The 21,177-nt window shown below is 46.6% G+C and overlaps 2 protein-coding genes across 4 annotated transcripts; both read right to left on the minus strand.

Annotated features, from left to right (window-relative positions):
- Positions 1–894: 894 nt before the first annotated feature.
- Positions 895–8,198, minus strand: LOC117839393 (nicotinate phosphoribosyltransferase 1). Of its 3 annotated transcripts, none has more exons than XM_034719714.2 (15): positions 7,885–8,194; positions 7,189–7,333; positions 6,280–6,399; positions 6,013–6,147; positions 5,873–5,934; positions 5,477–5,552; positions 4,663–4,764; positions 4,342–4,458; positions 3,752–3,810; positions 3,003–3,177; positions 2,387–2,521; positions 2,201–2,299; positions 1,909–2,017; positions 1,362–1,474; positions 895–1,267 (listed from the first exon to the last, which is right to left on the minus strand). In XM_034719714.2, the coding sequence occupies exons 1-15, from the start codon at positions 8,031–8,033 to the stop codon at positions 1,190–1,192; spliced, it is 1,674 nt and encodes a 557-aa protein (XP_034575605.1). In that variant the 5' UTR covers positions 8,034–8,194; the 3' UTR covers positions 895–1,189. The 3 variants fall into 3 exon arrangements, with proteins under 3 accessions (XP_034575605.1, XP_034575607.1, XP_034575606.1); XM_034719716.2 differs by lacking the exon at positions 7,885–8,194 and adding an exon at positions 7,705–7,836; XM_034719715.2 differs by lacking the exon at positions 895–1,267 and having other exon boundaries at positions 1,421–1,561; positions 7,885–8,198.
- Positions 8,199–14,462: 6,264 nt separating this feature from the next.
- LOC117839392 (probable cellulose synthase A catalytic subunit 5 [UDP-forming]) lies at positions 14,463–20,195 on the minus strand. Its single transcript, XM_034719713.2, has 14 exons — positions 19,714–20,195; positions 19,430–19,625; positions 19,128–19,336; positions 18,941–19,043; positions 18,689–18,854; positions 18,041–18,307; positions 17,607–17,952; positions 17,378–17,515; positions 17,144–17,269; positions 16,834–17,046; positions 16,446–16,740; positions 16,167–16,363; positions 15,729–16,079; positions 14,463–15,638 (listed from the first exon to the last, which is right to left on the minus strand). Exons 1-14 carry the CDS (start codon positions 19,792–19,794, stop codon positions 15,054–15,056), a joined length of 3,273 nt encoding a protein of 1,090 aa, XP_034575604.1. The 5' UTR covers positions 19,795–20,195; the 3' UTR covers positions 14,463–15,053.
- Between the last annotated feature and the right edge of the window lie 982 nt (positions 20,196–21,177).

Consider the following 21,177-nt stretch of genomic DNA (forward strand, 5'->3'; position numbering starts at 1 on the left):
TTCTGCTCTACTTTGCTCTGGCCGGCCGCCCGCCTCCTTTGCTCTGCTGCTACCCCTGTTGCCCTGCCAGCTCTGGCTGGCCGCTCGCCTACTGCTCCCTGCAGGCCGCGTCGCACCGCCCACCGCTCGACCGACCCGCCTGACATGCCACGCCTGCTCCCTGCGAGTTGCGCCGCGCTGCATCGTCGCCCGCCCGGATCTGCCGTGAGGAAGCCGTTTGGCCTCGGAGAGGGTGGCGGTCTGAGAGGGGTGGCGCGGAACCCTAGTGCGAGGGAGAGGTCGACGGGAGGAAGCGGAAGGGTAGCGGTGGAAACGCAGGGCCGATTTCTCGTACCACGGGAGGGATTACGCGTTTTGGTCACAGGCAAGCTGCGGTGGGGAAGGACCTCTGGCGGGGTAGTGCCGCGCGGTCACCGCGACCCGTTTGGCGAGATTCTCCACGCTCTCCTGCTGCGATCGCGGTTCCAAACGGGGCGGAAGACAGTCCGACTTGCGCAATCTCTCTCCGTATTCTTCTTTTCTGAGCAGTTCATTTCTGAGCAGTTCAACCAGTACTCAGATTTAGTTTGGTAGGGGTATATAGCTCCTCTCAAAAGGAGCCAGACCCGGACCGGAGGAGCTAATTTTTTTCTCCAACTTCTTCATAATATAAAACGGTTCCAGCTCCTCTAGTGCTCCGGGGATAGAACCGTTTTTGACCAAACTGTCGCTTCAGCTCAAGCCGCAGGAGAAGCCGGAGCTGGAACACTACCAAACTAGCCCTAAAGATGGGATCATTTTTAACCAAACTGTCGCTTAAGCTAAAACCGCAGGAGAAGCCGGAGCTGGAACACTACCAAACTAGGGGCAGTTCAACCAGTACTACAGGTGCGGTAATAGTTTTGCGACCAAAAATAAAGTAAAAATACGCGTAACATTTTTTGTCCACCAAATCCACGCATTGCTTCTCATCGTATTTAATTAGCCAAGATGTTTTATCCGGCATATACAGTCATACATAACATAACAGTATGGTTATCCTCTTAATTCCTGGTGCGTAACAGTTCGCTTATGATATTTTTGCCTCAAATTTTACTGAAACACGGATATGGTAAAAACATCCGCAGAAATTTATCCCGCGACAACAGCTTATTGGGATCAGCTTATTACTGTTAGCCTTGGGCGCCGACGCTCTCGCCGCCTCATTGCTTCATTGCAGTTCTCCAACGGGAGCTTCGTTGAGCCACAAGAAGTGGATGAAGTCATACAGCTTAGCACTCACGCTTACCTGTTCAGGAAACACCCATACAGAGTAAAATGTTAGCTCGATCAGATTGTCAAGTTTGTGACATCAATAAGATCCAGATCAGGAATATGAGGACCTTGTAAGGAGTTGGGTTCAGCCGCCTCATATGGTCTGGCCTCATTCGCTCCAGATGCTGAATGCACCGACTCCTAGTCTCATGTAGGGATGGAAGCTCCTGACGTGAAGTGGCTTCACCAATGACAACACAGCACATTTTGACATCAGTGCCTCCCAGCTTAAGTACTTAAAGCGATTTGATCCATCTAAAAATTTAAACTGAAACCACAGCACATATTCAGCTGATGCAAACGATAATTCCTACAGCTACTTTTATGATAGCACTAGCAGGGCACTATAGCTATTGGCAGAAATCCGGAATTAGCAAATGCATTCACTCATAGTTTTAGGCACTTCGTCATTACTTTCAGTATCTGAAGTGAATTAGATGTAGTCCTAAATGCGTCAGTGTATGTGAATATGCTTCATGAAAGGCAATTGGCACAGTACATGACGGATCGAAGCAATGTAAGCACGGTACATGACGGATTGAAGCAATTGGCACACGGACAGATAAGGTAAGGCAATGAACACTATGCAGAAGTTACTATGGTGGGATTTCATACATGAATTTCCAGGCCAGTAGCACCTCAATAATTCCTCAACATGCTGTGGAACAACGTAAGCTCTCTTTGATTCGATGAAAGGGTGACGACACAGCAGCCTTTCGCCAATCTATAAAAGAATGAGAAATGACAAAGCCCACCAGCTGTTTCAGATTTCATAAGACAATAACTATGGCATACACATCACAACCAAAAGAAGAGCATGCATGTGCTATGTAACCTAGAGTTTTGAAGTGAAACGTTCTTTTACGCAAGCTTGCTGCTTAAAAGTACTAACATAGATATTGTTTACCTTTGGACCTGGCTCATCTTCTCCGGTCATTATATCAACCAACGGATATCCTTCTTTGCCATACAATCTGTAGCATTTTTTCTTACATGGTATCGATACCTGGAGCAGACAGCTAAAAGTTTCAGTATTTTTGGATGCATAAAAGACAACTAAACTTGTTTCTGCTATGAATAATGGCATACATACCTTTGTGACATCTTCAGAGAGTTTAATGCGAGGCTGTTTGTTAATCTCAACTAATTTGAACACACAACCAAGCGCAGCTTGTGCATAGCATGTAACCAGGTAGGTGCCAATACCAAATGCATCTACCTCGTGGCCCTACACAAAAATGCCAATAATCATGTATAGATTGTAGTGATATGATAAATGTAATTGATGTGAGCACATACATGTGTATTACAGCCTTGTACATTTGAGCCTGCTTATTGCACAACCGTGTGATGTGTTGGATTTATCACAACAAAGAATTAAGTAGAGAAGGGTTTCCACTAGCAGGTTTAGTGACACCAGCAATCCAGATGATAACTTGTATTTAGCACAACAATTCTTTTGTTCCAGTTAGTACCAGGACCATGCTGTTCCAGTATGTATTAGATATGTGCTAGTCAGTAGCCATAATTACCAATATGAGCACATATTGTTTAGTTAATGATATCAGACCATCGGATCACATGTGTCATTAGCACAAACTTGCAAATGTAACAATATACAAAATTTCCAAGCCCATTACAAGAGAAAAATGTACATACTACGACATCACCAACCATTTTAATTTTTGAATGGGTACTAGGTAGATTACCTGCTTGTTTAGAGCATCTATAGTTTCTTCATTAAGATCATTGCTTGCTGTAATATTCATTTTTCCAAAGCCAACAACCCCAAAATCTTTTTCAATTACATGGAAGAACTTGCGGGTCTCAACAGATAGGTATGCTAGATCACCAGAGTCTAACCTAATTCCGACCGCCTTATACCTGCAGTGAAAAGTTCTGTAAATGCCAATGGCGATAATGCTTATCAATAAAACTTTATTTGCAACACTTGTAATTTTTTGTTGAAATATTAAAGCAACTGATAGTCGCATGCAGACCTAGGGTTTCCTAAAGCTCAGAAACCAATAAACACATTCATACAGACACAGAAAAGAATGTGCTTAGGGCAGCAAATTCCTAAAGTAAAGAGCAAAGATCAAGCACTGGTGTTGGTGCTTAGGCCCAAAAATGCTCGTTCAGGAGAAAGTTTCTGACTATTCGGCGTTACATATCAGAACAATACCTTGATGATTCCTAAATATTCATGGCATCAGTTCTAGATAAGTTAGGCAACAATGGACCTCAAAACTGCATCCATTGAGTACAATGGAAGGAATGCAAAAGGAAGATAAGTTTACTTATGTAGAAAGTGCTAGTAAACTTTGTAAAGGAGACGCACAAAGTGAGAGAAGTCCCTTCTATATTTGTGAGGTTCTTCAGCTACATGTTCCAGTATAACAGAAGCAAGTTGGGCAAATAAAAACCAAGTATTAAGGAGAAGCTTAGACAAAATTACCCCATATCATTGAGGGCTAAAGCAACAGCACAGAAGTTTGGCACTCCACTTCTCATGACCTAGCAGTAGCATGTCTGAAATATCAGCTGTGCTCAGATAGAAGATTAGTTGATGAATTAATTCTATCGAGGTCATCCATACAAACTTCACTATCTCATTATCAATCCACTATCTCATTATCAATCCCCTATCTCTACCAAGCTGAAGTTGGATATAAATTATCACAGCACTAGCAGATCTGAATATATGCATGTTAGATGCCCATAACATATCAAGAGGAAGGTAAGGAGCAAAAGCAAATGAGTGACATGAAGATTGTGTCATGGGCAGTCAGCTGGCATTTTGGTTGCAAGAAATCAAGTTCTCTACAACTTGAATTTGGGTGCCTGTTTCTTATTACTAACCATTCCGCATAATACCTCCTAGGTTGGTTGCATTAATTTACTTTTTTTTGCTTTCTTTTCAACAAACCATTATGTTGTCCACAATGTTTATCCAGTCCAGGGAAAAAACCATTGAAGAGAAGAAAGATTATTTTGGACATGCCACGGAACACATAAAGATACAATCGCAGAGAAAGATCAACTTACATCATATGTGTCAACCAAGGCCAGGAAGGAATTTGGAAATGCCAAAGCATATGACGTGAATGCAGCCAACTCACTTTGACTTGTTTCTCCAAAGGTACCACGCAATGAACTAGAATCCTGATAATAACGTAATTATAGATCTTGACCAGTGAACAGTTAAAACCAAATAATAACTAGAAGCTCTGTAACTTCAAAAATACAGGGGAAAAGATCTCTTGTAACTTGCAAGAAGAAAAAGAATAAGTGTACATGAAATATATAATTCAGCATGCTTTTCCAAAAGAGGATTAGGTACTAACTAATATGTAACATGAGGAGCACCTGAATCTTGATCAGCCAGTTCTGCACCAGAGAAACAAAATCTTCACATTTGCTTGAACCATCAGAACTGGTAAGTGCTTTGTCGGTGATTTCATCAAGACCCTACAGAAGGATATTACATTAGAGCAGAAATCTAGTGGGAATAAATAGAGTAGCTTTCTTTCTCATCCAGAACAAAAAAATCCAATCACATAGCTGCAAGTTCCTAGCATAGTATCTCATTGCCCATTGTAAAGCATTTGATCCCTTACTGCACCTTCTACATTTTACCCCATGGACAATTTTCAAATTTTCCAATCCTGACACATCTTGGTTGGGTGAATACTATGCATGCTAGAGTTATGTACGGGAAAACTGTGATGCCATCCATACCAAATTATTACTTCAGCCCACATTATTTTGTGTTTGAATACGAAGGGGGTAGCACCTGACAAATCATCTGGGTTGATGAATGAAATATGGTCATCTAGGCTATCAAATGCAAGCCGACTAGGAAATTTTGACCCAATATGCAAACTAAGTAACAGGCTCGTCATTTCTCAAGCTTTGAAATGGTAGTTTAATCCTGGAGTTATGCAAACAGAAACAGAGGACTTGTGGGATAAAGCATGCTTGGACTATCTGAATCTGATAAACAAAATCTGTAAATTACTACAGAAGCATCAGATCTAACTACAAAGGGCACAATAATTTGAGCAGGAATAATGTTCAATTTTTCTAATATTGACAAACGATATCAAGAAAACACCCAAATACGGCTGTATATTTAATCATTCACAAAACAAGATTGGAAGAACAAGAAGAAACCACTGACCATGAAGGAGCTCACAAATGCATGTGAATGAGTCCCACGTATTGGTATACCAAACAATCTTCCTGCTGCAACATTGCTGTTCAGGTAGATATCAGATTATTTGATGATGATGACAACTACCCTTCCTTCAAGTAAGTTTATTAAACTCTTCTGACATTGTAAGATCAAGTATACCTACTGATTTAGAATATCTATCATCTCATCATGATCTGACATATATATGACGATATGCTACATGTCACCATTCTAGAGTTTAGACAATTTCTTAATGTTACGTCGGTAGCAGAAAAAATCAAAGTTAGGTGGACAAATACCATAATAGTCACAGAAAATCCTAAAGTCAGATCATAGAGTATTCTAGAGGTGCATTGTGTTCATTGAGTGAGCAAAGCAGACCTTGTTGCATCAAAGCCTCCCATATAAGAATATCTTGATGCACTGATTCCTCCATCAGGACCCTGATAGATGAGTATTTATCAGTCTAACATACAACTGTTTCGATGAACATACAAAAGAGAATGAAAAGTAAGACCCACTTGAGCCCGTCGAAGTCCAAATTCCAGTAAATTCTTTGACTTTCCTGCTACAAGTCGGTGCCTTGCCGCATTTGTAGTAACCAGAGAGGCATAGTTGACAAGACTTAGAAATGGAGTTTCAAGAAGCTGGATAACCTGGGACAAACATTGCAATATCAGTGTATGGAAAAACTGGAATATCAATGCGTGTTAAAAAGAATGTGCTAACAATCTACAACAGCTACTGTTTGGAGTGTTTCCACTTGCTAACTTACTCCTGGTACTTACAGCAACAGGTCCTTCGATTCTCATAAGTGGAACTTTAGGGAACACAACATAACCCTCAGGGATGGCATAAACCTCCACATCTGAGCAGTCAATTGAACTGAGGTACTCAAAGAAGCCATCCTGCCAAAAGGGGGGAAGCATAAATTAGTTTGGTTGCTAGAAGACACAAAATGAATCAAGTTAATGTGAAATGAGCATAGTTGAGCATGTTAGTGATAAGTACAAATATTGAGCATGTTAGTGATAAGTACAAATATTTTTCAAGTGTACATAATGCAGAATTTTGGATGAAGTGGCGCCAAGCATCAGGAATTTTATATGACGAAGGTACCATTGAAGTAAAAGGCAAATTTTATAGGACGGCGATTAGACCTGCAATGTTGTATGGTGCAGAATGTTGGCCTACAAAAAGACAACATGTCCAGCAGATAAGTGTTGCGGAAATGTGTATGTTCGTTGGATTTGTGGTCATACGAAAAGGGATCGAGTCCGGAATGAGGATACACGTGATAGGTTAGGGGTAGCACCAATTGAAAAAAAGCTTATCCAACACCGACTGAGATGGTTTGGACATGTCCAACAAAGGCCTCCGGAGGCACCGGTGCGTAATGGAACCCTAAGGCGTGACAGTAATGTGAAGAGAGGCAGAGGAAGACCAAAATTGACATGGGAAGAGGCAATAAAAGGAGATTTGAAGGGATGGAATATACCCAAAGATTTAGCCCTGGATAGGAGTGCTTGGAAAACAGCTATTCATGTGCCCGAACCCTAATTTGTGGATCTTGTTGGGTTTCAACTCCAGCCTACCTCAACTTGCTTGGGACTGAAAGGCTATGTTGTTGTTGTTGTACATCATGCAGAATTTCCCATAACAAGATCAAGTTTTTTCGACAAGATTAGCAATCCCACCTCACATGTAGGCATGACAGATCGCAGAAATTTGATTTCCTCCTCCGTGAACTTGAAGTTAGCAATGAATCTTATACACTCCTCAAGGCCACCGAAGATGGTGAACTCGCCGCCAAATGGATTTTTCCGGAAGTAAAGATCAAAGCTGAAACCATTTAAGTTCACAATGAGTGCAGGCACGAGAGAGTAAAACAAAATTTTAAGACTGACACCTATGGGAGAACTGTGAAATGGCCATAGAATCTTATATATAATAAAAGTCAGAACAAACAAGCCTGTAATTTACAATTGCAAAACTAGTCTACGGTTACCAAGTTCCGCTGGCCTAAGAAAAAAATAGGACTAGTGCAAGTGGCTTCCCACTGCAAACATAGCTGAACAATAGTGAAATGAAATTACTGAGCAGAGCTCATATCTGCTCAGAATTGAGCATGAGGTAGATCGCACTCCTCACAATTAGCTAAGCGTCTCTCACAATTTCACAAAAAAACAGATAACAAAACCCCAAATCATTACCTAATCACGCCTAATTAGATGCGGAGCGAAATCGATCACTCCCTCCCCCACTGGCCCTAAATCGTCACTACCCCACTGGAGCTCAAGTGTAAGCAGACACAACGAATCGGGGGGTAGCGGAGACAAAGGGTGGCGCGGAAGGGTTATGGATGGAGAGGAATAGGGTTTAGGGGGTCTAACACTGCGCGGTCGAGGTGCTTGCCGGCCTTCCAGTAGGCGTAGGCCATGGTGAACTGGTAGAGGTCGGTGAGCAGCGGCGTGACCATGGGGTTCGTCGGCCGCGGCACCCCGCGGCGGCGCGCGTCCCCGTTCGCCGCTGCCTCCGCCATGGTTTTTCTCTGAGTGGGGCGCCGCGCGCGTGCTCGGGTGATCGAGAGACTGACTCCTCGAGTGGGTGGGTGTGGAGTGGAGGCCTGGACGGGACGAACCGAGAGAGGAAGCGGAACGAACCAAGCAGCAGGGAAAGCAGTGGTGTGGCTACGAGAAACTGAATCAAGAAAAGCAAAAAAAGGCCGAGATGCGCGACAGGCCCGTTCGGCGCGTACGGAGCACGCGAGGGAAGAAGAGCGAGGACGACCGGCTCGGTGGGCTCGGAGCAAGAGTAAGGGCCACCGTTAAAGTTGAGTCACGTCGCACCGAATGTTGTTTAGATACTAATTAGGAGTATTAAATATAGATTATTTATAAAATTCATTACACAGATGGAGGTTAAACGGCGATTCAAATCTATTAAATCTAATTAGTTCACGATTGACAAGTGCTGCTACAGTAACTATTTGCTAATGATGGATTAATTAGGCTTAATAGATTCGTCTCGCCGTTTAGCATCTGTGCAATTAGTTTTATAATTAACTCATATTTAGTCCTCCTAATTAGTCTCCGAATATTCGATATGACATGGACTAAACTTTAACCCAATAAACCAAACACCCCCTAAATTTCTTCTGTATCCCTTGTGTGCCATCCAAAATTAGAGCGTCGTTGATTCTAATTTTCAATCCCCTGTGCGCCATTGCCGTCAAACAGGTGTTAACTTTTTATGAAAAAGATGAATATACCCCCTGCTTTCCTTCTTCCTTCCATCTTTCTTCGATTTCCACTGCAGCTTGCGGAGCACTCGTCCCGCAACGCGACGGGCACGATTTGTTGGCCAGGCGCCACCATCCCCAAATCCCTCGCGTCCAGGACTTCTTCACCTTCCCAAGAACTCCCCCGGCCACTCCTGGAGCCGATGCTCCTAGATGTAGGGAAGGTTTTGGGGTAGTCATGGGAGTGGGGACTGGAGCCTCGCCGCCGGCGGTGCTACGCCACCGCCGCTTGCCGTGTAAGAGAACAGGAGAGAGGAGAAAGCCAAGAGAATTGGAGAGGAGGAGAGTTTTTATAATATCGTTAGGATAAAAGCGATGGTAAATGGCACACGGGGGATTGAAAATTAGAATCAATAGCGGATGCTCTAGTTTTGGATGGGGGATAGGTACAGCTTTCAACGGCATAGAAGAAATTTACCGTGGAATATATATGTCAAGGCCCACAATGCACGACCATTCGGCCTGGCCCGGGGAAATTTTGAGTTCATTGATTGATCAGGGCCAGCCCGTGACGATGATCTCGGCCATTTTTGCCTTTGTGCTCTGTTAAAAAAACTGATTTTTGTATCGGTGACGGTGAGGCCAGCCCACAAGGTTTTCTGGCTGGACCAGAGAGAGAGAGTGCTCAAAGTTTATATGGGCCAACCAGAACTCTGGCGTCTCCTTAGGTAGTGTTTGTTACTGGGTCGACGTGGTTCGGAACGGGTTGGACCCACGTCATCCCGCGTTTGGTCAAAAAGGAACCATATGGGAATATTCCCCTTAGATCCGGGTCGAGATGGTCCGTCCAAATCGAGCGAAGCATCTCGACCCACTTCGACGTCATCACGCTCCTTCTGGGTGTGGGCGAGGGAGGCGAGCTCGAGCCCCAGCGCGGGGGAGAGAGAGGGAGGGGGCGATGGCCGGCGCAGGAGAGGGAGGGAGGGGGTGGCTGGCGGTGCGGAAGAGGGAGGAGCGGCCGACGACGTGAGGAGATGGAGGGGGCGACGGCTGGCGCAAGAGAGGGAAGAGCGGGGGCTGGTGCGAGAAGGGAGGGAGGGGGCGGCTGCCGACGCGGAAGAGGGAGGAGCGGCCGGCGCGTCAGGGGGAGCAGGCTGTCGGCGGGGGGAGCCAGGCCCCAAGGGAACAAAGCCAGCGGCGGGGGGAGCCAGGTGCGGAAAGGACCTGGGGAAGAAGATGTAGTAAAAAAAAGAGAGGATGACATGTGGGATCCACAGCTGACACGTGGGACCCGCTACTAACGGTGTTAAAATGTCATCCATCCTGTCCCTCTCAAACCCTTCAACCGAACAAAAGATTGGGGCCAATCCATCCCTCTTCATCCCTCTCATCCAAACACAAGATAGGTCGACTCCAACCCACAAAAATGGATCAGCTTCGACCCAATCCGAATCGTCCCAAAACCAAACATGCTTACTTGTTGCAGCACAGCACAATGGCGGCAGCACACAACTGAGAGGCAGAGAGCCGAGCGCCGGCCACTGGGTGACTGGCAAGCGTGTGCGCGTGCACGCGCGAGCTGCCTGCCCTTTGTTTTGTCTGCGCCACCGACCGCGAGAGTCGAGACGCCAGCCCGCCACTTGTTCCGCTCACCCTGCTGTCTTGTTGCGCACGGGGCACCCTGCTCTCCTGCTGCATGCCACCACTTCACTGCACGTCTGCACTCAATCACCGCCGGTGCTGCGGTGCAGAAAGAAAAAAAAGGTTGGCGTCACCGGCCGCTACCTCGAGACGATGACGACGATCCCAGCGACCCAGGTCCTCACGTACGCCACCACATGGCCACTGGTGCGGTGGCGGCGGCAGCAGCTCCGTCCACCGTCCTCTCCTCCGGGGCTCAAGACAAAGATGATTGTTACTTCATGATTGCACATGGAGAGAAGTGGTTAGAGTATGGTGTGGGGATAAGGAGGAGACACATTTGATTAGTGGACTGGGGTGACTGGTAAATGGGTAATCCGTTGAAGCCATCAGAGATGAGAAGAAGAACACATGATGGGCATGCAGCATGATGCCGATGGGATCGATTGGCTAGCTATGGACCGGGCAGGAGCAGCTAGCAAGCCCTGGAGGAGAGAGGAGTGCCGAGAGGAACGCACAACCAACAAAACACAGTGACGCCCCCTGATGCCATTGCCATGCCAGCCAAGGTACGTACGTGAGGGGTCCGTTCGTTCGTAGCAGGAAGCAAGCACGTCTCAGTCTCTCGTACGTCTAGCGGCCACCCGGCCGGGTGGTTTCTCTTTCTCAAAATAAATCACCTCTGGCTAGGACCTGCACCGAGGAACATGACAGGCGACAAGTTGGTGCGAGTGCTTGCTCCGAGGGAGACCACAGATTGCGAGGCATTCATCAGTTGGATCCAGCCCCAGTTAAGACACTGTTCTTCGTCTGTGGAATAGACGTTACGGTCAGTACAGGCACGTTTGATACCGGGAGCTAAACTTTAACCCTATCACATCGGATGTTCAGATACTAATTAGGAGGACTAAATTTAAGCTAATTACAAAATTAATTGCAGAACTCATAGACTAAATCGCGAGACGAATCTATTAAGCCTAATTAATCCATCATTAGCGAATGGTTACTGTAGCACCACATTGTCAAATCATGGACTAATTAGGCTTAATAGATTCGTCTCGCGATTTAGCCTAGAGGTTGTGTAATTAGTTTTGTAATTAGTCTATGTTTAATACTCCTAATTAGTGTCCAAACGTTCGACGTGACGGGGGACTAAATTTAGTCCCCTTCTCCCAAACACCCCTAGTATATTCGTCGTGATAAAATGCAGTTGCGCCGCTTCAAAACAAAAAAGCAGTTGTAGTTTTCTTTTTCCAGAATCGACTGCTCATCAAGCACGTTGCATGTCAATGTCTGCTTAGAATGACAGATACTCCCAACTTGGAGAAGGGAATCTGCCGGTCTTTCGTGTGTGTGGAGCGTGCTAGTGTCAATGTCTCTGCTTAGAATGACAGATGCTATCAGATGGCGCCATCTCTCCAAGCCCCTCCAGAAGAGGAATACGTAAGATGTGGGTTAGTGAAAGGAATTGCTCCAGTTCGTTCTTGCGCTTGCACGAAAACAAACCATATCCATACTAAGAACGAGATGGTCGTGGCAGATGGACATGACAGGTCTAAGTTGTTAACCCGTGCTGCCTGCTGGACCCCTTTGCAAATTTCAACCCGTGCTGTTGCCCATCATCCAGTAAAACACACAACGAAACAAGCCCATCAATGCTGCTGTTCCGAATCTTCGTGCGCACATGCATGCTACAGCTACTCCAGTACACAACTCACCCTGTACATGCATGCATTTAATCCCACGATGAATGAGAGTTCCAGGCGCAATGAATTGTGAGCTCCTACTCGGTTACTCCCACTCCGAGTGCAGCGCTAGCTACTGTACCTCCTACGGCGCAGGCAGGATTCAGAATCTCACGTTGACCAAGCCCTGAAATTCCCGTTCCCCATACCAATATGGCCATATCCATCTGCTTCCTCCTCTTGGTGCTGCTGCACGTGCCTCTGCACGCACGTAGTAGTACGTTGCTGTGTGTGATCCAACGTGTAACTCTGCTAGTCTTTGCCTCGGAATTTCTATCGAGCGCATGCTCCCGTCGAGGTCAGCAATGCGCGTTGTATCCTACTACTCCTATCGCAGGAAACCAAGTACGTACGGGTGCGTACTTTCAACGCCGGTCTCCCGCTAGTCAAAAGGAGTAGAACGAAGCTACTGGGAAGTGGGGAGGAGGCAGTGAAAATCTCGGGGTAGCAAGTGCTCATCAACGTAATGGAATCATGGTGGTGGAGTACAGCGGTGGCTCCACGTGTCCTGTCATCTCAGTCGTTTTTACGCGATCGACCGGAGTACAGGTGGTCGCTGATCGAGATGGTGGAGTGGATCACACGCAACGCAAGCTTCCGCTCCGAGGATCCGTACGTGCTGCCTCGCCAATCGCGGCGTCAACACACTCCAATCTATACCCTTGTTGATCCGCTCGGCGATTGGCAACGCCATCTCTTCTCTTCTCTCGGCGCAGCCCCGAGGGCCGCGGCCGGCAATCAACCACCGCTTTAATTCATTCGAAAGCACAGATCCATCCATGCATAACTTCTTTCTTGTCGGCTAGCACGTCGCATCCTTACCGTTTACTATTGGCGGCGACTAGTCCGGCGACCACGCACGTTCTCACCATGCACGCCTCTACAGTCCTTCTATTCGTCTTTCACCTAGCTTCATGCATACAAGGACCGGAGTGAGTTGTCACGGATGGATCTGACGCCTCCTTTTGCGACTGCACGTAAATGACCGTCACATGAAAGAAAGACCAGAGCAACGGAGGAGTGCATGGCCGCCTGATCATGGCATGGCCAAAACAAGTGTTTAGGTCACAAGACTCTGACTCTGACAAGAAGAGAGTTCCAAGTGAGTGAGTGGCTTGGAAAGAGTGAGATTCGCGTGGCCTTTCTGCTAGGTTGGGGACGGCAGTAGGCGGGATTGGATAGGTTCGTTCGGTGCCTGTCCGTTGCTGAGCTTAGCGGCACACGAGGCATGGGATCCAGGCCGCCGTGCATGGTTTCGTTATTAGCTATAGGGTGCTTACCGCTTAGGATGGGGCTTGCACCGTTGCACTAGCACGGGATCCAGCCGAAAGCTAGCGGCGGCCGTGGCATGTCCGGCCTTATTTGTCAAGTACTATGCGGCTGTTCCCGTGTACTCAGATTCTCTTTGCTTTGGTTTTTGGTTTTGGTTTGGTGCCATCAATCTCCTCTACGACGTGTACTCGTATTCCACTAGTAACTTTCATGGGAGTGGGCTGCTGGTCCCCGGCGTGTTACTGGTCCAGGGTAATCACTTTGCCAATCTTAGTCGCGAGCCTTTTTGCCCTTTCTCATGGAAAGAAAAGGGTTCTACACTACTTTCTGCCAAAGTCTCTGGAGTTTTCATGCTCTAAGCAATGACCTATACCCAATGATTGAAATTGTGGAACGAAAGTCTACTAAGTCGCTTTTCGCCTGCGTTTGCTTACCTTCGAAGTTCTTAACAGCCCTGCACTGCACAGAAACGTGTAGAACCTATAGCATCCCACTGCAACAAACAAGGGGAAGACTTGCCGGTTAAGGTTTATAGCCAAAGATGGTATCATGTGAGGCCTACAATACAAGACGGCGTTCGTGGCCCTGGACCTGGATTGCAGTGCGCCAGAATCGCACCGACGGCGATCGCGCCACCATGCTTTCATCCTTCAAAACTCTCCTTTTGAAGGTCCGCCCCCACAGAATGACAGAAACTTACAGCGATATGATTGATGGGTCTCTCACCAAAGCAGGATCTTTCGAGGTCCCGGTACAGGCATCGCCCTGCCCTACCGCCATTATATTGCTGAGAACAACAGTACTGCCACACCAGGTACAGCCATGGCCTACCGCCATTACACTGACAGACACACCACATGAGGATATCGTATCGTGCACCGAGCTGCAAACAACACGCTTCCTCTGTGCTGTTCAGGGAGACCGAGACAGAATCGACGACATGTGCAGCACAGGCTCCACAAACAGAAATTGCTTTGCCGACAGTCGTCGTTCTAGCCGTTTACAAACCTTGAGATTGAACAGGTACAAAAGTAGCATATTACAGTGAACCCAAAAAAAAACAGAAACCAAGTCAATAGCAACGATTGATTCTTTACGCAATTGATCAACAAAATGGCACATTTACAAATTACATCACTGGACGCGCTACATTACTAGACACTAATGGAGTTTCTGTCCTAGTAAGGAGAATTGCACCAGAAAGGGGGGGAGGAAGGAATGCACAGGCCCTTCAAATGGGCAGGCAAAGGTACACTCATCATCACTACATAAATAATGTGCATCTTCCTCTATTCCAGACGGCAGATCTATTCCTGCCTTATTGAGAAACAACTTTGCAGATGTAGAGCAGTTCATACTCAAACGACTTTCTGTTCGGCTCACCCATAAGTATCCACCAAAACTAATAAAGAATGCTGAACAATCAACACAGGCATTTGGTTTCTATATTCGTGGCCGAACTGCACAAGGTTGTCACAGCCTCCCGTTTGCCCAATATTGCAGTCATGAGGCTGAGCTACCACCATAGAACAAAAGAAATGCAAGACTTTTTTTTTTCGTGTTTCTATCTACAGAGGAAAAAATGGAAAAATATGGGCACAAAACATCTGCAAAAATACTTCTTCGAGCACAATACTGACGGGGAAGTTCACATGCTGACCTCCTAGTTGCAATCCAAACCACACTCCTCCAAGAGGGGACCATCGTTCTTCGCAAGGAAAGGATCGATCCGGACCCAGAGCAGCGAGAAGATTGAAGCCAAGAGGATGGACCAGACAATGACAATGGTTGGCGTCCTGTTCTGCCTCCCAACCAAACCCTTGAGGAACGGGTACAGATGGACAATCACCCAAAATGCAAAGAAGAGCTTCCCGAAGAGGGGTCCCCAGGATTCATATCCGTTGTTGATCGCATTGGAAATACCGGCTACCACTCCAATGAAGTTCAAGAGGAGCAGAGTGGTTGGAGGTATAAGAAGGGTCGTCCATTTGAATGTGTACAGCTCTGAGAACTCCTCATCATCTCCACCCTTTGATGTCACAGTGAAGCTCGTGTCTATACCAGCTATGACCTTGAGAAGTCCTTGGAACACGGCAAAGAGATGTGAAGACACACCTCCAATGACCCAAAACTGCTCATTTCTCCACCAATCATCGATACCTACACCACTCCATCTCATTTCCAGGATACCCGTAATAAAAATGCAGATAAAAAGTGACATGAACCAGAGGCTGGCAACATTGGTAAGCTGCAGGAGATGAAAAGGATGATAAACGTAAGGTTCATAATCTTCCGCAGTTTAACACAATATAATAGAATTACAGTTTTCAAACTTTACCTCAGGTGTAATAAATTTCCCTGTCAGCAAGCAGATGGCAGGCAATGTGCAATAGGCCAGGAGTGGGATGGATGTCCAAGGGTACACGATGGAGTTAATGTAGGAAAATCTTTCCAGAAATTTTAGCCCACCACCATACCCATACCAAAGAGGACAATGGTTGCTGAAGAAAATTTCAATTGAACCGAGAGCCCACCGAAGAACCTGGTGAAGACGATCAGAAAGATTGAGAGGTGCAGAACCTTTGAAGGCGGCCCGTTTAGGTATGCAGTAAATTGATCGCCAACCATGGCAGTGCATCTTAAACCCAGTAAGAATATCTTCTGTAACTGATCCATAAATCCAACCAATCTGTAACAAAACATATGATTGAGTATGTAATCATTATTTCGACAATTCAACCAACATATAGAAACAACAAACAAGCTGCAGACTTACATCTTTCCCCCAGCCTGTCTTGTCCTCGTAGCCGCAACTGATGACATGTATAGCTTCCTTTAGAAGAGAAGCTGGACTGGCACTCTTAAGGGTCCCACCATTCTCAAGAAGTGTGGAAGCAACAAAAACTGAAGACTGGCCAAATTTCTTTTCTAACTTCTGTTGATTTACAATACTAGCCTTTTCGTTTTCCGCTCCTGCCAAGAAATTGCAATGTTAGATATTATTAAGGATGCCTACAGAAAAACCATGATGTTCTCTTTGGAGGTTATGTGATACCTGGAGCAGCTTCGTCAATTTCACCAAGAGCATAAGCAGGGGCTTGATTTTCCTTTTTCTTGAAAAGTTTCTTTAGCTTCTCGAATTTAGGCTTTGAGGTCTTGGTCTTCTTCTTGGTTTTCCTGTTACCAAAACAGCAACAGCAGATGCACCACTTTGGCCAGCAGTTGCAAGTCCTCGATGGTGGCTTCTTTGTTTTGGGGGCATCATAGCCGTATAATGCCTGTCTTCTGAAGACACATCCAGTACCGACATAAATGGGGCCTTGAATACCATCCAAACCTTTCATGTTGATCTGCACAAATGAAATGTTAGAAATGTGCATTCTAAGTTGAACGTCTCAAGCTAGACAAGAGAACTTCATATAAATTTGGATGACGGATCTTACATCGAAAAAGACAACATTCCGGTTGGCGTATCGATCATGACGATCAATCCCATCGAACCTTTGAGGAAACTGCACATAGCAAACTTTCTTTCCTAGCAAAGGATCCATCATAAAACACATTGCTTCCTTAATAGCCTTGCTGTTATTGATGTAGTGATCACAATCCAAGTTCAGCAAATATGGTGCATTAGTTAGTACAGCAGAGACTCGGACCTGTCGTAGGAGCCAAAACAAGGAATAAGAAACCCAAATTATGCTTCTACAATGCATAGAGGAGTGAGAGAAGACACATCAATCAAGGTATATTTACCAATGCATTCATAGCACCAGCCTTCTTATGATGGTTGTAGCCTGGCCGTTTTTCTCTTGAAACATAAACCAATCGAGGCAGCTCATTTCCTTCCACATCATGGCCACCGCTTTGACCAAGGAAGACCTATTCGAGAAAATTGAAACTTTTTTATTGGGGTGAAAGTGAAAGAAAAAATGGCCATCGAAACATCCCATCACATGTACAGTTAATTCCATGACACTCAAAGCATACCTGAATCATTCCAGGATGATCACGAACGTTGTTTCCAGGCCATGGAGTTCCATCCTGCATTGTCCATCCTTCCTCCGGTACCTTTTGGGCTTTAGCAACCAAGGCATTGATTCTGACCTTGAATTCCTCATACTCTCTCTGAAAAAATAATAAGATTGCCCTAAATTAGCACAACGCTTACCAGATAAAGGACTGTAGCAACGGGTTCAAAAGATACAAAGTAATTCACCTTCATTGCTCTCCGCTCCCTAACAAAGTTCTGTGCCACCTTATCTTTCAGGTAGTCTATCTTCTGTTGGAAGTACCATTCTGGAGCACGAGGCTCAATACTGTACCTTTTGCAGAAAGGAACCCATTTCTTTGCAAATTCGGATGTTTCAGACAGTGCTTCAAATGTCAGCATGGCAGCACCATCATCAGAAACATAGCAAGAAACCTTATCAACTGGATAATCCACTGCCAGGATAGATAGAACAGTATTTGCTGTGACCAACGGAGGTTCCTTCAAGGGATCAACCGTACTGACAAAGAAATCAACTGGGGCGAGTTGAGAAGGCTGCCCTTCCTTGTCAAACCTAGAAAGACAATAAATTACCAAAAAAAATCAGCAAAGAAGAGTGGAGGCAAGTAATACTAGGTGGCAGCAGTAAGCCAGTAACCAACCTCAAAGTCAACCGGTCAAGATAGGTTTCCCTCTCAATAGGAAACCACTTTGGAAACTGATCAAGAATCCAAGACATGGCAAACCATATTTCACAGATCACAGATATGAGCCATAGAGCGAATGCATCAGGCACCGGATGCATCACACGGTAGTGGAAGAAGAACCCCAAAACCACTAGCCGAATTATTATAATCATTCTATAGGGGTTGATCAGGCTTGAAGGAAGTGGAATCTTTCTGGACAATGGTTGCCTAGCTTCATCCATTCTGGTAAGAGAAAAAAAAACAAGAAATAGTTGGTGTTTGAGTCCAGTAGAATGTTTTGCAAAAAGGAGAACAACATATCTATTATTAAAAAAATACCAGATGGACAGTTTTTTCCATCCAGTCAGAGATACAAGTACAGAAAAAGAGTATTTATTTTCTAAACCGTATGATATAGTGTCTGTTTATGCAATTCCATCCTTCATCTTGCTAAGCAAATGGAAGAGTTCTATAACATGCACAAAAACAAACTCATATGCTACTAGTTTTTTAGTTTTTAAATGGGCCAGATTATAAAATTTCAAAGTTGACCAATCCACTGTGCAAAATAGCATGACAGCTAGGTACCAGCTAATAGAGGTCAGCTAAGTTTCAGGGTCATACAGTGGTAGATCTGCATCATCACCATCATCGTTGCCACCTCCGTCGTTCCTCATCTGGTGCATCCTCTCCTGCTTCTGCTTCCAGCTCTCCATCCTCTCCTTCCATGCTACACTCCCGTAGCCATACGCAGCGAGATCCTTGGATGGGTCCATAGACCTTGGTTGCACTGCAAGTCGCAGAAGCTGTTAATTGATTGTATTCAGGAGGTACCATGGCAACTGAATGCTAGCCGCTGATGATCAGAATACGCACCAGGAAGGTTCGGATCCGCGTATGGAAGAGGGTGAATCCTCTTCCCCCCGCCGCCCATGAATGACGGCACAAGGGCGTGCTGCTCCGGCGGGATGTCATCAACCTGGAAGCACAAAGCAATTCAGCGCTCAGGTAAAGCAAAGTCCGAGGAGGAGGAGCAATGCAGCGGCGTGGGATTTTCCAGTACCATCTGCCCGTTGGTGAGGAGGGGAACATTTGGGATGGGCTGGAAGGGCTGCGGCACGCCGTCGAAGTCGGCGCCGCGGCCGTAGCTCATGTGGGCGTGGAGTATGGACTCGGCGACATACTGCGAGTCGTGCTTGTCCGACCAGTTGAACTCGTTCTCCAGGTCATCGACGCCGTCCTCCTCCTCATCCCCCGGGACACGCGCGCACCCTGCAACAACAACGGAATCCCCGCGAGACGTGAGACAGGACTCCGGCAAAATCGGCGAGCGATCGGTTGCTGCATTGCGGGTGAGGGACTTGCCCTTGAGGCGCTTGAAGCGGGTCTTGCACTGGGGGCAGTTCTGCGTGCCCTCGCGGCGCTCGTACTCGTAGCAGTCCCGGCAGATGGGGAAGGCGCACTCGTTGCAGGCGACGAAGGGCTCCCCGTCGGGGTTGAGCCCCACGTCGTCGCCGCAAATCTGGCACACCTGCCCGTTCTGCTGGTTCATCGGCTTCGGCTGCAAAGCAAAACAAACAAAAATCAGCACCGCCCCCGCGCCGGAGAGCAGGAAACCCCCGCCAGCGAGGTCGGCGAGGCGCACGTACCCCTGGCTCGCCATCGCGGCGGATGACGACGAGCTCGTTCCGGTTGTGCGAGCCGGCGACCAGCCCGGCGCTGGCCTCCATCCCCCTCGCCCTACCAGATCTCCAGATCTCAGGGGGTTCCTCCTCTCTGTCTACCCCGCCGACCGACCGAGGGAGTAAGGCGCGCGCGCGTGCGGCGGCGGCGGCGGCGGCGGCGGCTGCAGGAGGGAAGGGGGGTGGGGAAAGAATGGAACGAGGAAGAGAGGAGAGTGGGGGGAGAAGGGAGGGGCGCCGCGCTTGCTTCCCTTTCCTTTGTTGCGTTGCGCGGCTGGCTGGCTGGCTGCCCGTGTGGGGCTGCTGCTGCTGCTGCTGCTGCTGCGGTGGTGGGTGTGGCAATGCGCTAGCTGGGGGCAATGTGCTTGCTCTCCCACGCACAGCTCATCGCCACCCCGCCCGCCCCGGTATCTTTCGACAGCTCGCTCTCCCCCCCTCACATGCGCACACCACTGTTTGCTTGCTTTGGTTTTGTTTTGTTTTGTTTTGGTGCGACCCGCCCACGCCTCGTCTCGATTCTACTACTACTACTACCACTGGTGTAAGTGTACCACCCCTTCTCTCTCTTATTATTCTTCCGTCACTCACTCCGATCCACGGTGTGCGTTAGTACCTTGCTTGTGACCACAGTTCAACCGCCACCCCTTCTCTTCCCTTCTAGGAGGTGCCAAATCATCCCACTAGATTATTAGTAGCAGATTTTTTAATAAAAAAATACTGAGAGGAGAGAGAGTGTGTGTCGGTGACACACGGCCGTACGACTCTGCAGGAGAGATAAGGCACGGTAGTTGTGACAGTCTCGGTGCACAGGTTCATTGAATAGTTACGTAGATTGAGAACTAAATAATTGTACCAGTGTCATGGGATGAAACTCTTCTGTCATCTGATGTAACTCCCTCTATTAATTACCTTGTTAAGTTAGTAATTTTACTGACGTGACATTGAATTTAATGCTATGAAACTTTCGTAAAACTCACCGTTTAGCAAGTTTGTTAGCCTGACAAAAAAGAAAAACAAACGGATATCTTTTTCAGAGCGAGAAAACTGCTGCTCATGACCATGTAGGTCATGGACGCACACATCACGAAACTTTCCTCCATTTCTTTGTTTAATTTATTTGCCTGACTGGGGGATTGCAGATGAAAAGGAGATATGCGTCCAGTCCAATTATTTTTTGGCTGGAAATGCTAAAGTGAGAGGGCCAACGGGACGAAAGGAACGCGCTAACTAACAAGGATGGAGGGAAAAAAAATTGCTCTCCTAAATAATTCAGCAGAGGGGAGCCGATCAGCCGAGGAAATAAAGGCGGTAGGTGAGGTGTTATTAGCAACACCCTTTTATCCCCCTGCTTTGTGTGTGACACAAGACTGAAGGGCATCATCATGCCATCTTTTTCCTGCTAATCCTTTGGTGCCGGTTAAGTAATGGGGT

Source organism: Setaria viridis, chromosome 9 (genome assembly GCF_005286985.2).
Source record: "Setaria viridis chromosome 9, Setaria_viridis_v4.0, whole genome shotgun sequence".
NCBI lineage: Eukaryota > Viridiplantae > Streptophyta > Magnoliopsida > Poales > Poaceae > Setaria > Setaria viridis.

Coding starts and splice junctions, on each gene's coding strand:
- LOC117839393 (XM_034719714.2), bottom strand. CDS start 8,033: ATGGCGGAGGCAGCGGCGAACGGGGACGCGCGCCGCCGCGGGGTGCCG. Junction 4,459..4,662: donor ACTGGCTGATCAAGATTCAG/GTGCTCCTCATG, acceptor CGTTATTATCAG/GATTCTAGTTCATTGCGTGG. Junction 2,018..2,200: donor AAGATGAGCCAGGTCCAAAG/GTAAACAATATC, acceptor ATTCTTTTATAG/ATTGGCGAAAGGCTGCTGTG.
- LOC117839392 (XM_034719713.2), bottom strand. CDS start 19,794: ATGGAGGCCAGCGCCGGGCTGGTCGCCGGCTCGCACAACCGGAACGAG. Junction 17,047..17,143: donor CTGGTGCTATGAATGCATTG/GTAAATATACCT, acceptor CTCCTACGACAG/GTCCGAGTCTCTGCTGTACT. Junction 16,080..16,166: donor AGACAGGCTGGGGGAAAGAT/GTAAGTCTGCAG, acceptor GTTTTGTTACAG/ATTGGTTGGATTTATGGATC.